At 41.1% G+C, this 18,275-nt stretch overlaps 1 protein-coding gene across 1 annotated transcript in view; it reads left to right on the forward strand.

The window, feature by feature from the left end:
* nsd1b (nuclear receptor binding SET domain protein 1b) overlaps positions 1 to 17,109 on the forward strand; it is a 32,450-nt gene extending 15,341 nt beyond the window's left edge. Inside the window, exons 8-24 of the mRNA XM_085364675.1 lie at positions 3,277 to 3,377; positions 7,430 to 7,472; positions 8,358 to 8,602; positions 8,685 to 8,822; positions 9,166 to 9,289; positions 10,054 to 10,254; positions 10,339 to 10,518; positions 11,953 to 12,109; positions 12,198 to 12,403; positions 12,489 to 12,601; positions 12,746 to 12,892; positions 13,332 to 13,454; positions 13,547 to 13,663; positions 15,515 to 15,656; positions 15,757 to 15,863; positions 15,946 to 16,147; positions 16,333 to 17,109. Of these exons, the coding sequence (XP_085220801.1) occupies positions 3,277 to 3,377; positions 7,430 to 7,472; positions 8,358 to 8,602; positions 8,685 to 8,822; positions 9,166 to 9,289; positions 10,054 to 10,254; positions 10,339 to 10,518; positions 11,953 to 12,109; positions 12,198 to 12,403; positions 12,489 to 12,601; positions 12,746 to 12,892; positions 13,332 to 13,454; positions 13,547 to 13,663; positions 15,515 to 15,656; positions 15,757 to 15,863; positions 15,946 to 16,147; positions 16,333 to 17,021 (3,035 nt within the window). The 3' untranslated portion in view covers positions 17,022 to 17,109. The remainder of the gene's footprint in view (positions 1 to 3,276; positions 3,378 to 7,429; positions 7,473 to 8,357; positions 8,603 to 8,684; positions 8,823 to 9,165; positions 9,290 to 10,053; positions 10,255 to 10,338; positions 10,519 to 11,952; positions 12,110 to 12,197; positions 12,404 to 12,488; positions 12,602 to 12,745; positions 12,893 to 13,331; positions 13,455 to 13,546; positions 13,664 to 15,514; positions 15,657 to 15,756; positions 15,864 to 15,945; positions 16,148 to 16,332) is intronic.
* Positions 17,110 to 18,275: the final 1,166 nt, after the last annotated feature.

Here is an 18,275-nt window from a genome sequence, read left to right on the forward strand (position 1 = left end):
TCAGTACTCATACCTTTCACACAGGGTCAACTTATACATGAACTCTTTTAATAAGTGCTGCTGAAGGTTCTACAAGTTAAAAGGTTCTTTCACTTGATAAGGGCAAGGCTTTTAAACTTCTCATTAGTGGTCATGATTGCCTTCAAATGGTAGTTTCTATTTGCCAGCATAAAAATAAATGTTTGACATCAGACAGAAAAGTCCTAGGAACTCAGTGAAGCTGTAAGAAGGATAATTGTAGATTTATAGAAGCTGTGGAGATCTATTGGAGTCCTTTCAAAACAACTGCAGATTCCATCATCAGTTCAAACAATTGTACATAAGTACACCTTATTTGGTTAAGTCACCACTTTGGATCTTCTGCTAGACCTTGTCAAACTGTCAGCCTCAGATGAGAGGAAGTTGGTTAGGACGTTCAGGAACAACCTAGGAACCATCAAAGGCTCAAGGCTGCTGTGAACTGGCAACTGGTGGAACACCAGTGTCGCTGTTCACAGTGAAGCCAGTTTTACATCGACACGGAGTGAGAGGATGCCGATCAAGAAAGAAGACCGTGCTCCAAAATCAACGCCTTCAAGCTCAACTGAAATTTGCAGTTGCCCAGGTGAACAAGCCAAATGCTTTTTGGAGGACAGTTTAAAGGTCAAAGACAAAGATTGAGCTGTTTGGCCTCTAGACAAGAGGCATGTATGGAGGATTAAATGTGGAGCTGTCAAACCACATAAGAACACAGTACCAACTGGTGCATGCATGGTGGCGGTATCATTGTGCTCTGGGGCGATTTTGCTGCCTGTAGTACATTGCACAAAGTGGATGGAATAATGAAGGAGGAGGACTTCGTCTTCACCATCAACAGCTAGACGCTTGAACACACTTGGACACAGTTTGGTGTTCCAACAGGACAATAAACCCAAACACACATAAAAACTGGTTTTAAATGGATAAAGAAGGCTAACATTAGGCTTCTGGAATAGCCTTCTGAAAGTCCCGCCCTCAACCATGTTGAAAATTTGTGGACTTAAACAAATATTAGTGGAGACGTATTTATATATTTGACCCTGTGTGGATTAAAGAAAATTAAAAATAAATTCAAAGCCCAAAATTACCGCGACATTCATGCCGCTGATAAGCAGTAATAAACCTGTAAGCACAACTGCACTTAAAGAAAGGCAAACAGAAATGATACAAGAACTTAGAGCTGGGCGATAGAACGATAACGATATGTATCGCGATATAACTTTTACTCGATAGAGAAATTAAGCTATCGCGATAGACCTCGCCGCTCTTGTCCTCTTAAAATAAAAAAAATTAAAAAAAGGTCAGCCAATCCAAACTAAGTAGCGCAGAGCCGAACCAATCACAGCCGCAGCGTCACGTCGCGTGACTTGTTACGTACAGCACAAGTGCCAAGCCGCACGTGTGTTTGTTTGGGAAGCAGCCAGCGGGTAATGGAGGAAATGAGTGTGCCGACTAGAAAAATCAACCGAGCGTGACCGAAGAGAAAACAGATGATGGTTCCAACGCCGGAGAGATTGTCGAACGGAAGAGCCATAGAAGTTCCGTAGTGTGAAGGTATTTCGGCTATTTCAAGTCTGACAAAAAACAGAGTAGCGTGCACTGTAAATTGTGCCGAAAGCAAGTCTGGAAATACAATAAACTGGTGCATGCGTCACACTGCGCCACGTTATTGTTTCGGTGAAATGAATTTCTACAATACTGTTACTGTTAATTCTACTCTCTGCAGTGTTTAAATGCTTACATATACACACAGTTACTGTCCGTCCACACATACGACTCTGTTCTGCTTCTATGCCGCAGCTTTGTTAACTTTTTCCCACCGAGGCTTCTAGACTTCTGATTGGCCAACATTTCTGCACGGTTAGGAATCTAGCGCCACCTGCTGCTTTGGCATGTTCATAGCAGCGTTTTCCTTCATTTCTGCCTTTATGTGTGGACGGGATTATTTTTTAAAACGAAAACGGAAAATCTCCGTTTTCAAAAATACCCGTGTACGTGTGGACGTAGCCTCAGTCTCTGACTGGAAGCGCTAATTCGTCATTCGGCTTTTGTCAGACTAAAGTAACTGTTAAAACTGTTTGAAAAGCTAAGCTATACAACAAGGAGAGATTGAGAATTTCCTTTTAGTTCTCAGTTTATTTGATATTGACAAAAGTTAGTCAGTTTTGTCTGTTCTTCTGTAAAACAAACTAAGATTTATTTTTAGAATTAATATTTTGTTTCTAAGTGGAATTGACAATTTAGTCTGTTTCATTTGTTCTATTTTGAAACTTAAACGCTTTAGCGGCTGCCTTTTGTGTAGTTTGCAATATTTGCCTTTATTTATCTGAAAAAGTCTCATGTTCCTTGAGTACATCTACCCTGTTGAACTTATTATGGGAAATAAATATTTAAATAAAAACAAGCTGCTGATTATTTCACATTTTACTTGTGAGCAACGGCACATTTAAATCTTACAAATATAGTTATTTGGCTTATATCGTGATAGATATCGTTATCGCCTGAAATGAAAAAAACATATCGTGATATGAAAAAATCTCATATCGCCCAGCTCTACAAGAACTGGAACATGACAGGAATTCCCAAGAATTTGTAAGAATGAAGTTTGTGTTTTGTTTTAACAGGTTACAGTTCAGCGTGCAGTAAGTTAAGTGCTTAAAGTAAATACTGTCAGTAACACTGTAAAATGAGACCAGCTTAAGATGACTGGTTAAACAGGAGCTTTAACCAAATGAAGAGTAAATATTGTATTAAGCTTTATTCTTGTGCCAGTGATCTCATTACTGTAAACTATCAGTTATTATTAATAAAGCACTAGTTATTCACATATTTACACATACACAAGTATTTTAAGCACTTCCTGTCGAGCACACATAGATACAGTCAGAAGAAATGTGGGTTCATGCAGACCAGGGGAATAAACCACTGATGACCTAACCTACCTCCTGAGCCACACATAGCTGCTGCAAATGGCTTTTTAATGTAGGAAAAACCTTGAGAGTATTCCACAGAGAACCAGTCACTTTCTGTTTTGTAGCAGGCTGATAATAGTCAGTTTTTATCATCACTTATGTTATTTGGTTTGTATCCACTGCTCCTACAAATGTGTGACGGAGCAAACAAAGTCTAATGCAGGCTGTCAGTGTTTCCACACATGGACTTAAAAATTTTCTAAAGCCACATAAAACTTTGATTTACGGGTGTGTTGAAAACTTGTGATGGTTAATGCTAATCTGGCTGTGACACTTGTTTTTCCAGGAAGCGCTCCTGTGCTGGAGAAGAAGCGCAAAAGAAAACCCACTCAGAAGATCCTGGAATACTGCCTGGAGGCCGAGGCATCAACAGGCCTCAAGAAGAAGGTACAGCATGTTTAATGAGTGTACATTTATTCGTTTGGTGTAATGTATTTGTACTGTGATGTGCCAGCTTATAAGATAGAGCTGTACATTTTATTTAGCGCAAAAAAATCCATTTACCTTCATAAAAGCATTACATCAGATTAGATTTTACTGAGTTAGCAATTATAATTAGAAAGAAAATCTTAGTTTCCTCCTATAGTATCAGTAGTACAGTGCCATGAAAAAGTATTTGCACATTTGTCATACTTAAATGTTTCAGATCATCAAACAGATTTTAATATTAGACAAAGATTGACATTTGTCAGTCTGGAAAGGATTACAGAGATATTTCCGAGGCTTTGGGACTCTGGCAAACCACAGTGAGAGCCACAGATGAAGGAAACTTGGAACAGTAATGAACCTTCCCGGAGGTGGTCTACCAAGACACTAATGACTCCCCACGGATGTCACAAAAGAACCTGGAACATCATCTAACGAACTGCGGGACTAACTTGGCTCAGTTAACCCTTTAAAGCCGGTCGGAGCGGGCACGCTCCGTTTTGCCTATTTTTAAATCCCTGTAGAACCGGAACTAGCGCAATAATTTTTTTTGCATATGAAACCGGAGGAGTTGTACTTACATCTTATGCCATCAGCTTGTCCTAGGTCACGGTTTACTTCCACATATAGCTTTGCAAATATTGCATAAAAAGCTCTTGCAGGAACAAAAACATAATATTCCAGAAACACGCTTTGCCGATCCGATCAGCTGTTCGTAACACTTCCCACATTGAAACAGACGTCAGCGCGAACGATCGCATGTACGCTATTTCCTGCCCGAAATCGGAAGTGACGTCATTTTCGTGGAAAATGTAGTTTTTTACTTGTAAGCCTTAAAAGCCTATACTGGTGTTTTTAGAAGTCATGTTTGACTTTATGCTTTTCTGAATAGTTTCTGGGATGCTTAGAACTCGAATTGCACTGCTGGAAATAGTTTATTTTGATACACATGCTGTTTTCTTTGCAAATTTGCATCATAGGATTGTTTTTTCGTTTTTCCTGCAGTATATAAAAATTGCTGTATCTCAAAAATAAAACTATGAAGACACTCAAAATAAATTTCCTGTTGTTGTAAACTATTTTTTGCAACTTTTTTGTATTTAAAATTTTGAGGGATAAACCTCTTAAATTTCTCCAAGTAGAAATATATGTAAAAAACAAAAAACAAAAAGATTTTCAATTTTTTTGTAGTTTATTGCACTTTTTTGCAATTAATGTAGTTACTATGGACTTAATGCATACATATTATTAAAATATGGGCTATAACAGTTGTATTGATGTATAGCAACTTGAAATGCTCCCAAAAATGGCTCTACAACATGTTAAAATATAAAGTAAGCTCTGGCAGACTTGGTTCTATGGTAGGTCTTAAAGGGTTAAGGTCAAAGATCTTATGCAAATATAAGAAAGAGACTGGGTAAAAATGGCATCAATGGGAGAGTTCAAGAGACACAGAAAACCACTGCTGACTAAACGGAACATAAAAGCTTATGACTCATTAAAAGTACTCTTATTATACAGGAGGATGATCCAAAACATGGCAGCAAGAAATCCTCTGAATGGCCAAAAAAGAAATAAAATGAAGGTTTTGGAGTACCTGAGTGAGTTCAGACTTTTATCCGATTGAGATACTTTGGCCTGACCTTAAACAGACCATTCATGGAATTGGAATTAAAATTCTGCAAAGAAGAGTGGACCAAAACTCCACAGTGATCTGAAAGACTGATTGATAGTTATCACAAAGTACTTTACAAAGTAGTTCTTGCTGCCAAGAGTGGCACAACCACTTGTTACGGGTTATTACTTTTTCACACAGGACTTAGCAGGTTTGGATAACTTTTTCTCCTTAATAAAAGAAATAATCATTTAAAAACTGTTACTCCATGACTCCAAGACAAAATTAGTGGTCAAAGCTCTCATTATGTTATCCACGGTCAGATTTAGTCACTCCTGCACCAGCAAGACATTGTTTTTATTGCAAGCTGTAAAGCAAATAAGTATAAGGAAAATTTTCAAAAATGCACCAGTGTGAATGGAAAGTTCCTTGGGTGATCTACTAACACTAACACTTTGTGTATGAACACTAATTCATACACAAAGATGCAGTCGGTTTATTGCGATAATTGTGAGCAGCATGGATTAGTGACTTAGAAACAAGCGCACCTGATGAGGGAGTGCAAGGGAGCGTTTAAAGCCCTAACAAAAATGAATCGTTGTAAGTTTGGATTTTACAGGTTTTTCTCTCTGAAAACAGTGTGGCAGTTACGATAAATGAGAGGAGGCTGAAGGAGAGAATGCTTTACTATAACCGTGAACTCATTTGTTAGAAATAGGTGGGAACTGTGTGAGGTCCTGAGGCCTGAATCTCAGTTTGGAGTATAGGATTTTTCTGCACACCATTCAGGTCAGCTGTAGCGCAGATTTCAGGTTTATAGGGTGGAATAGTTTCTCCTCTGGATCAATCCTGCCTCCACCTGAGCTGTGAGAGATATCTCTGATAATACAAAGTGGAGAGAGTTGTAAGCAGCATGTAAGAACTGATGATCTGATGGTCAGACAGAAGTCTTTACCTTCCTAAATTCAGTCTGATGCTTGGTCATAGTTGATGTTCAGTTATAGTCAAATAATAGAAACTTGCCACTGTGTTGAAAAAACCTTAGAAACACCAATGTGCATGTAGGCAAATGCATGACCGATGCACTGTGCTACTTAAATAAACAGCACTGCACCACGGGCATTAGAAACATTAGAATCCTTTTTCAGTCCAATAAAAACAACGTAGGGATGTTTGATTGGCCTCCGGTCACAAACATAAGCACCGGTTGAGTGTTTCCAGTCATTCCAGCATTTAAGAGATGATGGAGGGTTAATCCTCCCACACGTGTTTAGTTAAGATGTTTAGTTAAGCGCATCTAAACACGCATTATGTTAAGAGCTTCTTAAAGTCTGGGGCTTTCAAATAATGAAGTGTATTTCATTTTATGTAAGCTTTGCTTTGAGTTATAAATAACAAACACAAGTATAAATAATACAAGTAAAGGATTTATGCTGTGGAGATGAAGCTGAGACTATGAGATGATCAGATTATTTCAGATTATTGTGTAGTTAAAAAACAAACAAACAGATAAACAATTTTATAGAGCCAAAAGTGCCTTTAAAGATTAAAAGTGTTTGTTTTTAATTGAATTTATTTGTTTTTAAATATTTTATTTTAAACATCACTCACCTTACATTCAATCTCAGCTAAGAAAAGAAGTCAGTGACTTTCAAAAACAAAATAAAACTTTGACAGCGTGTAGTTCTTCCCTGATCCTCTGTGTATCACTCCTAAGAATGTCTTTAGAACTGATATCGTGTAGATGAGCACCCCCAGTTTCCCCAGCAAGAGATGCGTGGAGCCTCTACTTGAGGTTGAAGTTTCTCTCAGAGCTCCCTCGTGGTCTTGTTCACAAGTGAGACAAGACGGAGATGGAGATCAACAGATGGACTGGTGTATAAATCCAGTTTTCTGTGGTGAAGCGAGAGCAGATTAAGATCACAAATACAAGTGTTGAAAAGGCTCTGAAGAGAGGCTGGGCTCACCTTTAGAGACAGGACTCAATCACTCAGGAGGGGCTCAGGGTACAGCTGTTGATTCCTCCACATCGAAATGAGCCAGTTGAGTTGGATCAGCCATGTGACTAGGATGCCTCCAGGACATCTCCTAGATTAAGTGTTTTGGGCTTGTCCTACATGCTGGAGGGATTATGTCTCTCCACTGGCTTGGAATCTTTGTGTCCCCCGAGAAGAGCTGGAGGAGGTGTGGGCATCTCAGACTGATGCCCTTTCCAACCTGGCTGGAATAAACGATGGATGGATGGGCATGGATGGAGGATTCTAGCCTTAAAATGCTTTTGAGAATTGCAGATAAGAGCTACAAACAAAGCAAAAAAAGAAACTTTTTTTTGTTTGATAGACTAAAACAATGTTGGTTTAACTGCAGTCATTTTTGAAAGTGTTCCTCTTTGTTCCAGGTCAAAACACTGAAGACTAATCCACCTCCAACTCCTCAATCTGGTCAGTGAGTTTTCGTAAAGCCTTCTAAATTACACTGTAGTGTGCGGTATCTCATCCAGGACTACTTTTATTTAACTTAACAGTAGGTAGCAGGCCTATATCTGTATTAGAGGCAGGCTTATAAAGACATGCTTGATCAGAGGATTTTTACTCATCTGCCACTTTTTCTTCTTCTCCTCCACTTGCCCAGTTTTCAACTCTTTGGGAATCACATTAATAGTGTAAAAATACAATTTTATGTCTGTGTTATCTTTGGTATTTTCCATAGTTTTTATTAAAGAAATGAGAACAAATAGTGTTTTTGTGACAGACCGCTAGTAACAAAGTGTCCAGAAATACAATTTAGAATTAGTGCTTTACTAAATTATCTGTTATATGTCGACACGACACACATCATCCCTTGAGTTTTGTATATTTATGCTTGACTGACTCATAGGTCAGTGTTAGTGATGGCTTAGAAAACAAAACAAACAAAACATGAGTGGAAAAGCAGCAGATTTAGAAAGGAGAAAATATAATAAGTAATTAAATGTTGTAAATGAAATAAAATAATCATTGTGTACATGTTAAATCTATAAAGTGTAATTACATTATTTGTTCAGTGGGTTTCAAACATTTTATGACACAGAAGAAGAAGAAGTTAACATAAAAAAAAATTCCAAGTCACCAGATTTTCTTTTTTCCTTGTAAATTAAATTTGGGAAAGCAGCCAACTAAAATACGCTCTGAGGAGTCCAGATGAATTTACAGCCAAGCGTATTTAATCTGCACAGTTAATGTAATTTAATATGATGCTAAGAGGAAGTCCTTGTTGTTATGAGTTGAAAATCTTGAAAAGCTAGTTTTTCTGTCTTACTGTTTCAAATATGGTTTTCTTCCTCATAGACTGCTCAGCACCACCCCTAAAATCAAAGAGTAAGCCACTTCCAGCATCAGAGTCCACACCGGCAACGACCTCTGACCTCTGTACACCCACACCTTTGGTTCAGACCAGCACTCCTGCACCTTCTGCTCCAGAGCAGTCTTCGCCAGAACCCGGACAGGAGGAGACGGCACCAGCCGATGTCGACGATCCTCAACCGGACGACGGTAAAGCCGAGGACATCAAAAAGGACGGAGCAGAGTCAGAGGTTGGTCAGCTTTACTTTTTTACGTACAGCAATAATTAAAATTGTTGCTATGCAACAGCAAAGTCCTGCTTTGTCTCCTCAGGGTGAACCATCCAGCCTGGACAACAGTTTCTGCTCCATGAAGGACGACTTGTCACTGTGTGACGACTCACTTTTACCTACGAGGAAGATCATAGGGGACCGAGGAGGCCCGGCTTCCATGAAGGAGAACATATGTCAGGTGAGCTTTCAGCAGTTTAGTGACAAAAAGATCCCTAGAAATGTGTCCAGAAGCTCCATAAGAAAAGGTTTCATTTTAGCAGTGATAGATTAGAACGCTACTTGTGTCTTTACAAGAAGCTCTACAGCGACTTCTCTGCTGCTGTATTCAAACATTTTATCACAGCTTCCATTTCTGTTCAGTTCATTACTTTATGGTCAGATCTAAACAACAGTTAGCAGACATTAGATGTTTTCCTCTAAAAACTCTGAAGCCTTCATATCCACCTCGCAAACCATGCATACATGAGACGTAAAGTTCCCTCTCTCTGAGTCATTCTAGTTATGCTATGATCTCTGCTCAGGTGTGTGAGAAGACCGGGGAGCTGCTGCTCTGTGAGGGTCAGTGTTGTGGCGCTTTCCACCTGCCCTGCATATCTCTGGCCGAAGCACCGAAGGGGAAGTTTGTCTGTCCAGAGTGCAAATCAGGTAAAAACTAAACAGCTGTTCCCTGATGTCAGTAGAGCCTATAATTTAATTCTTGATGTGTGAATTTTCCAAATGTAAAAATCACTACAAAAGGTCAGACTGTAAAGTCTAAAGATGTTCTAGCATAAGAAATATCCAAGCGTTTGGATTTTTCTTCACTCCCCATGTTGCCTTAATCCACAACGGGTCACCGCAGTGGGTGGACTTTTATTTTTTATTTTTTGTGTCTGCTCCCAGGATCAAACTGGGAATCTATGTAAACCACTACACATAGACCACTACGCAAATTTATTTATTGTTATTATTTATTTATTATTTTTAGTTTTCAAAATTTTTCTTTATTTTTGGTTTCAATTTTATTTCTGTTTGTAAGACTTTTTAGTCTGTTTTAGCAATCATTAAATAATTTTTTTTAAAATAATTTTTAAAAAAATGCCTGTCATGTTTGCCATTTTATTTATTTTTGTTCATACAATGGAAAAACATGTTTAGTATTGAAATCATGTCTAGCATGGGAAGTTTTAAACAAATAGTTCACGATTAAAAACAGATTTAAAAAGAATTGTTAAAATAATCATAGTTTTATTAGGAATTATAGTTTTATTTATATATATTTTCCCAGTCATTTGTGTTCATTGCATTCTGGAAGCGATTAGAGGGAGAATTGAGGCCACTTATTATCTGCTGTTTTCATTTTGTTAAATTAATATGAAGATATATTTTTTTAGGTGATCATTTAAACCTGTGACTTTTCCTGTGTCCAGGACTCCACACCTGCTTTGTGTGTAAAAAGCGCGGTGAGGATGTGCGGCGCTGCATGATCCCTGTGTGCGGGAAGTTTTATCATGGCGAGTGCATCGCCAACTACGCCCCGACCGTACCAGTGAACAGAGGTTTCCGCTGCTCCATCCACGTTTGCCTCACCTGCTTCATCGCTAATCCCAACAGCTCCAACATCTCTAAAGGTAATCAGAGGACGCTCAGACCGCACCTTCGCTGTAATCACCCGTCTTGCGCCGTGGCATTTACTCTCCTCTTTACGTCTACAGGTCGGCTGGTACGTTGCGTGCGCTGCCCGGTTGCCTATCACGCTACAGATCTTTGTATGGCAGCGGGCAGTGTTGTACTCTCCAACAACAGCATTGTCTGTCCTAACCATTTCACCCCCCGCCGCGGCGTCAAGAATCACGAACACGTGAACGTCAGCTGGTGCTTCGTCTGCACTGAAGGTACAGATGCGAAAGGAAACTCCAGACCAGACTAAACTGGTTTTGTTGCTGAGCTGTTTTCTTCACCTCAGATTTATATTTTATTTCACCTTACGGTTACGAATTACAGTCAGGTGGAAAATAAAGTACCGGTAAGGTTTTATGTCAGGATATTAATAAATCATCTGGTTCTCACAAAGTATTTTACGATCACCAACACGTGGCATATGTCACTGTCATTATTTATTTAACAAAAACTGAACCAAAATCCAGAATTACTGTATGAAAAACTTAAGAATACCTTTTATTGTTTCCACAAGAACTAAGATTTTTGTTTAATTCATCATCATCGTTGTTTCAAAGGCTAGAGCTGAAGACCAAATTTCTGCTCTAAGGTAAACTTTCAAACTGGTCCAAAAACATGCAAAATCCACTGGAGATGCAGCCTCAACAGGCAGAAAAGCGTTTAGTGAAATACAGTTTTAATACATTTAAAAACATGGACAAAATTGAAGTAAAATAGACATAAAGCACCCAGAAAGGGTTAGGCCATAGACTCATTTGGACATAATCAAAGACCCAAGGCTCTTGGGAGCTCCCACTTTTTTAGGAATGGAAGTTTCCAGTTTTGGTCTGCTCTGGCAGGTGTTCTGGAAAATTTGGTATTTTCCAGTGTCTCATTGTTTACTATACCCAGTGGGATAGTGCCACAGAGTCCAACGGACTCCCACAAAATCACCAGAGTCCCGCAGACTCTGTGGCAGCCAAGCCAAGTAATGATCTTAGAGAAGCAGTTGTTACTGCCTATCTGTCTGGGAAGGGTTACAAGTAGATTTCCAAACAATTTAAAGACCATCATTCTACCGTGAGAACGATCATTCACAAGTAGAAACTGAACACAGCTGCCAAACTTCCCAGAAGTGGACATTCCAGCAAATTTACCCCAACGTTGTTTAGCAAAACTGCAAAAAGCCCAAGAGCTGCATGTCAGACTCTCAAGGCCTCACCTGAAGTTCTTGATGGTACAATTTGAAAAAAAGAATGAACAAGTATGGCTTGTTTTGAGAGGTTTGTAGGAGAAAGAACATGGCACTACAGCTCAGTTTTCGCACAAGTCGGATCTGAACAAACCACAAGACTACTGGAATAAAGACCTTTGGATAGATGAGACCAAAGGGGAGATGTTTGACTGTAATGCGAAAAACGAAACAAGCCAATCAGCTGGAACATCTTATACCAGCTGCTGATGGTGGAAGTGTGATGATTTGGGCTTGTTTTACAGCAACAGGACCTTAAAGTCATTGAGCCAACCATAAACTCCTCTGTATACATACAGAGTACATATAGGACTAAATGTGAGACCAGCCGTCTGACAAGCTTTAGCTGTCAGACGGCTGGCTTCATGATTCATTGATGAGAGGTTAATGCAATGCTGTCCCTCCTCCTGTGCTCCAGGGGGCAGCCTACTCTGCTGTGAGTCCTGTCCTGCTGCATTTCATCGGGAGTGTCTGAACATCGAGATGCCCAAAGGCAGCTGGTACTGCAACGACTGCAAGGCCGGGAAGAAGCCTCGCTATAAAGACATTGTATGGGTCAAAGTTGGGCGCTACAGGTCAGCTATGACCCACAGAGTCTTTTAAATCTGAAAAGTCAGACGCACGTCATCAAATCCTTTATTCTCCCATTTTCTGCTCCATAAGGTGGTGGCCGGCAGAGGTCAGCCATCCCAAAACAATCCCAGAAAACATCCAGAGAATGAGGCACGATGTCGGCGAGTTCCCCGTTCATTTCTTCGGCTCCAACGACTACCTGTGGACCTACCAGGCCAGAGTCTTCCCTTACATGGACGTGGACGCCAACAGCAAGGAAAAGATGGGTAAAGGGGTTGATGCGACCTACAAAAAAGGTAGGCAAAAGTAAAATTTGTCCTTTGATCGGTTTGATATCATGGTTTGTGTTTGCGATCGCTGACTTTTGACGTCCTTCCTCAGCTTTGGAGGAGGCGGCTGTGCGGTTCCGTGAGCTGCAGGCAGAGAAGGAGCTTCGGCAGCTTCAAGAGGACAGGAAGAACGACAGGAAGCCTCCTCCATACAAACACATTAAGGTAATGGAGGTGCCTTTACTTTGAAATCAAGCTGCTTAAATCACAAAGAAACTGTAAAAAGCTTTCTTCATAAGTTGACTTAAAAAATGAGGTTTGATTGTAATGCTCGGTGATGAGTGATACACACCTTTCTGACTCATTCAGGTTAATCGACCAATAGGAAAGGTTCAGATCTTCACTGCCGACCTCTCAGAGATCCCCCGCTGTAACTGCAAGAAGACAGATGATAGTCCATGTGGGATGGACTCCGAGTGTATCAACCGCATGCTGCTCTACGAATGCCATCCACAGGTACCGAAACACCTTCATCACGCTCATGCACAGCTACAGATGGATTCACTGACTGATCCAAATCATTGAATTCAGGTGTTCCAGTCACTTCGATGGCCACAGGTGTATTAAATCATACAGACTGCTTCTACAAGTATTTTAATCCAGTTAGTTTGGTTTCATTTTTTTCTAGAATTTTATTGTACAAGGTGCATGATCTAAGTGTTTTTAGTTATTTAGTGAAATTTTCTACTTTCAGGATGTTAAGAAATGCGTTTAAAAATCTACTATGCTGCCACCAATAGCTGTGCTTGACCAATTGGAGTTTAGTGGGGCTAAGACGTAATAGTTGTATTGCTCCAGATCTTCTAAAGTTGAATCGGGAACTTTAGCGGCTGCCTGCCCTGGACTTTGCAGCCAGGTGTCGAGTATCTGACCGAGGCCGCTTCTTTACTTGCAGGTTTGCCCGGCGGCCGAGCGGTGCCTCAACCAGGCGTTCACCAAGCGTCAGTACAGCCAAGTAGAGATCTTTAGGACGCTGTCTCGAGGCTGGGGGCTCCGCTGTGTCCATGACATTAAGAAGGTAACCGCAGTGCTGCTGCTGTTGCTGCTGGAATTCCCATCATAAGCCAGGAGTGAATGATCCACGTTTCCCGTATGTGTTTGTTCTCTCAGGGTCAGTTTGTGAGCGAGTATGTCGGGGAGGTGATCGATGAGGAGGAGTGCAGGTCGAGGATCAGACACGCTCAGGACAACAACATCTGTAACTTCTACATGTTAACTCTTGACAAGGTACGACTCAGAGCCACGTGTGTTTTTAGGGTGTTTTCACATTAGCCTGTTACGTTCAGTTCACTTATGCAGGTGTGTACACATTAATCGCAAAACAACTGCACCAAGACCCTTCGGAGGAGGAGGTCTCATTCAGTTCCTAACCGATTCGTTTATGGTGTGAAAGTGATCAGACCTCAACCAACTATCAGGTGAACGTTGGAAGTTTAAATTAACATCTTCCCGTAGCCACATATATTTTGCATTCTGGGATGCAACAGGGTAACTTCGATGTACAAAGGTCTGTATGGGCTGGCAACCAGCTGTCAAATGTAAATTATCGTTTCATCATATCTTCCCTAATAACTAAGTGGAAAGAAACCAAACCACAGGAAAATACTTCAAGTTTACAAACCCATTAACTAGGGCTGTGCGATATGACCAAAATCTCATATCCCGATATAAGACATCTATCGTCCGATAACGATATAAATCACAAAAATTTAACATTTTCTGTAAATTCTGTGAATCTCGCGCAGCTCGACTTGCGGGAAGTGTTTCCAGCTGGGCGTCATGTACCTGGAGTCGAGTGTTGTAACCGATGCATGAAACTATACATTTTTAGACATAAGTTGTAACAGCCGCCGTTTTCTTTGTGAGTATTTATTACACAGCGTGCTGCGTTTGAGTCTAAGGTTTATTTTTTTTAGCACCTGACGGCTCTATGTTGCTTTTCATCGGAAAACACTCTGCATCGTCTTTCATATGATTCAGTTTATTTTGAAAAGTCTCAACAGGATCTTGAGCTTTATTGTGAAAGGTTTATGTGGAAAATAAACAAGCGGACACGTGATGCTGTTACCTTGTTGCTAACGACAAGGCATTAAAACAAGCGCTTGTCTGTCTGTAGTGTGGTTATATTAAATATAAGAGAAAGAGAGAACTTTAAGAAAATAATATAGCCACTACAGTGACCATCAAAACGATGAAAAAATATTGCCATAAACAGTTTATTTTGCGACACCACGAAACAAATGATAGCGTAAAATGAAACATTAGACGTCATCCGATACATATCATTATATCGAAAAGCCCTACCATTAACTGATTTGGACCAGAGTAAATGAACTATAACTGTGAAAACGCTGCTAACCTCAAGAGCAACCCTATTCAAGACTACAGAATGCACTAACTGAGGTTTTGCAGCTACGTGGCCGCTTACTACATGACATTAACTTGTCAGTTATTATGAATGTGTGACAATCATGGTGGCCATGTTGGATCAAGTGAATAAGGCCCCAGTCACATTGGGTCAGAGCTCAGTTAGTGGCCTCCCCAACTTTGTCTAGTAACTGGTAGTGTCGTTTTTCTTTTTGAGCGAGTATAGAGGATAAAGTGGTCAATGTAGTTCTGAGGAGAAATAACAAGTGCATCAACATTAACCAAGGACTTGAGCCTTAACAGGGAACACAGAAGAGTGTTTAAAGCAGTCCAAATTATGGTTTAAGAAAAAAAAACAGTAGCAAACTGCCACATGGTTAGATTAAATCTAATTAAGATCTAAAATTATTCACTTACACAGAACAGCTTTGGAGTAAAGCCTCTGAACATGAATGGCTTTCCTACATCTCTTGTTTCCTGCCGTCTCTTTTTTTCAATCAATACCTCCTGATAGGTATGAATGCACTTCTAACAGAATCGTGTGTTTGGTAGTTTTAACCTTGTTACCAGCAGTAGATGCTTTCTTGGCACTTTGGAAATTTCATGGCCAGACCTGTGTTTGAGTACAGGTTATAGCTACAACTTCAAATTAGAGACCTATACAGTAATTAAGTTTAATTTAATTTCTTGTTGGATGACTTTGTGTTTTAGGATCGGATCATTGATGCTGGGCCGAAGGGGAACGAGGCACGCTTCATGAACCACAGCTGTCAGCCAAACTGTGAGACGCAGAAGTGGACGGTGAACGGTGACACCCGGGTGGGACTGTTCGCTCTCATCGACATTGCCGCAGGTTCGCCGCCTCTTACAGATCAGAAGATAGAAGTTGTTTCTATCTTGATGTTTGGTGATGCCAGCAAGCCACTCTCACTCATTTGTGTTTATCCTTTCAGGCACAGAGCTCACCTTCAACTACAACCTGGAGTGTTTGGGCAACAGGAAGACAGTGTGTAAATGTGGAGCATCAAACTGCAGCGGCTTCTTAGGCCTCAGGCCAAAGGTGAGAGGAGGGACACGCCACAAAAATTAATAACCACCTGTGTTTGTTTGGGAATAACCTACTCCTCTGCTCTCTGAACCAGAACAACCCCCCGCCTGATGATAAAGATCGCAAGCTGAAGAGGAGAGGTCACGGCAAGAGGAAGAAAAAGGTGGTGTTGACCAAAGAAAGGGAGGACGAGTGTTTCATCTGCGGAGACGGAGGACAGATGGTGTCATGTAAAAAACCTGGATGTCCCAAGGTTTACCATGCAGACTGCCTGAACCTCACCAAGAGGCCTGCAGGTCAGTGACTTAATTTATTTAGGATTTTCTCTAATCCACACAATATCACCCAGTTTTTATGAAAATAAAATGTAGGATGGTCCCAAAACAGATCTATGCCACCAAATGTTTATTACAGCTGGTGGAAATGTTGTTGTGGTCCTCAGTGAAATAAAGATTCCTTAATGTTCTTGCATTTGTTGTAGGTCGGTGGGAATGTCCGTGGCACCAGTGTGACATATGCAGTAAGGAGGCTGCGTCCTTCTGCGAACTGTGCGTCAGTTCCTACTGCTGCCAGCACCGTGACGGCCTGCTCTTCATCTCCAAACTGGACGGCAAGCTGTCCTGTAGTGCCCATGACCCCTGCGGGGAACCGCTAGAAGCAGGCGAGATCCGAGAGTACACACCCGAACCCACAGCCCTCACCTCAGGGCTGGGCATGGCGGTCATTCCCTCCTCTGCTACTAACACTACCTGCAACGTTAACCCGACTGCCAGGAGGGCCTGGGACGTAAGCACCGGTGCCGGCATGTGCGCGTCAGAGTCCTTTCCTGCTTTTTCCATCCCAGTACCTATCACTATTCCCGTCGCAGCTCCTGCAACGTCGCCTCCTCCCAGTAGTTCTGATGCTCCCAGCAGCCCGCACGTGTTCGACCTCCCCCACTACTCGCCCATCTCCTCATATGAGGAGGAGAGGGATGTCTTGGAGGAAGACCTGTTGGCTGAAGAAGAGGAGGAGGAGGAGGAGCTGTTGGAAGAGGGTGATGCAGAGAGGCATAAATCAGACACTAGTGAAGACGACAGAGAGACGGTAATGGAGGAGGAGGGGGTCGAATACCTGGAGCTCAAAGATGAAGAAGAAGAAGAGGAGGAGGAGGATGAAGAAGAGGAGTGACGCACAGAGGATCATTATTTACAGAGTCACTACAGTGAGGAAGCACATGGAGGTTACTCAGTTACAGTCACTGTTAATGTTCAGTATTCAGTTGGATGTATGGAGGGGCTTTTAGGAGAAAACTACATTTAAAAAAATAAACAAATTGTGAGGTTTATAAATAAAAAATATAATATAATATAATTTATGTATACACTGACACACATCCAACAATTTTGCAGTTTATTTATGCTTGCATTACATGTAGTTTTACCCTGGTAATCACTCCCTACCTCCATCTACACACCTGCTACGAGTGCACAAAAACTATCCGGACCCGGGACATCAATCATGAGACTTGGAAACACATTTCATCTTTTTTTGTTTTGTTTTCTCACATGTTTGTTGGAGGTGTAGGTCAGGTGTCCTATGAAGCTTTGTGCGGTTAGAGGCAGATGTTTTATGCTAGAAAAGAGAGTCACAGCTGGGCTCGGTTTGTGACTTCTACTGAGTTAAATCGGGATTATGTTTACATCCGTGCAGTTTGAGGCCGTGTCAGAAAAACGTTGTATTTGTCTAGAATTAAACTAGCTGAAGTTCTCTGTGTCCTTTTTAAAGCTTTTCTTTCTAATCTGAACACTGTTGAACCACCACAACCAACTCGCCCTTGTGGTCCAGTTGTCGGGACGCACGATGCTGGCAACACCTGCCACAAAGGCCCGAGTCAACGTACACGCAGGACTCCATATCCTGGGAATATTAATTGTTGCTTATATTAAATCCACTCTCCTCTCCATTTCCAGTTCTTCATGATGACTCACATCAATTAGTTGGTGCTTCAAGATCCAGGACTACCAGTGAAGATATGACAGGCTGCCTGGAGTAGTCTTAACCATGCCAACTTTGTCTTTCCTGGTGTTGTTGGGAAAAACAAAATGCAGTATAATGGAATCAACTGTTTTTTAATACATGTAGATTTGGTTTGCAGCTACAAATAGACTCTAGATTCGAACATTTCATGCCAAAAAAAAAAGATTAACTGTTTGAAAGTTAAAGTGTGAAAGATTTCGTGCCATCCTGGGACATTCAGCTCCACTGTTGTTGGACTGCAGGCTCACGTCGTCCAACAACTAATGGTGTGCAACGCGAAATGAACGCTCAGCCTTGCCCTTGCAGTCGGAAAGAAAAGGTAGCACTCAGTTGGCTCCAGTGTGTGTGCTGTGCTCTGTAGTCATTATTTATTCGCTGGTCTGTGACGCACAAACGGTGACGAGG

Source organism: Diplotaxodon limnothrissa, linkage group LG10 (genome assembly GCF_057381915.1).
Source record: "Diplotaxodon limnothrissa isolate DT_005_m linkage group LG10, D_limnothrissa_male_GT1.1, whole genome shotgun sequence".
NCBI classification, from domain to species: Eukaryota; Metazoa; Chordata; class Actinopteri; order Cichliformes; family Cichlidae; genus Diplotaxodon; species Diplotaxodon limnothrissa.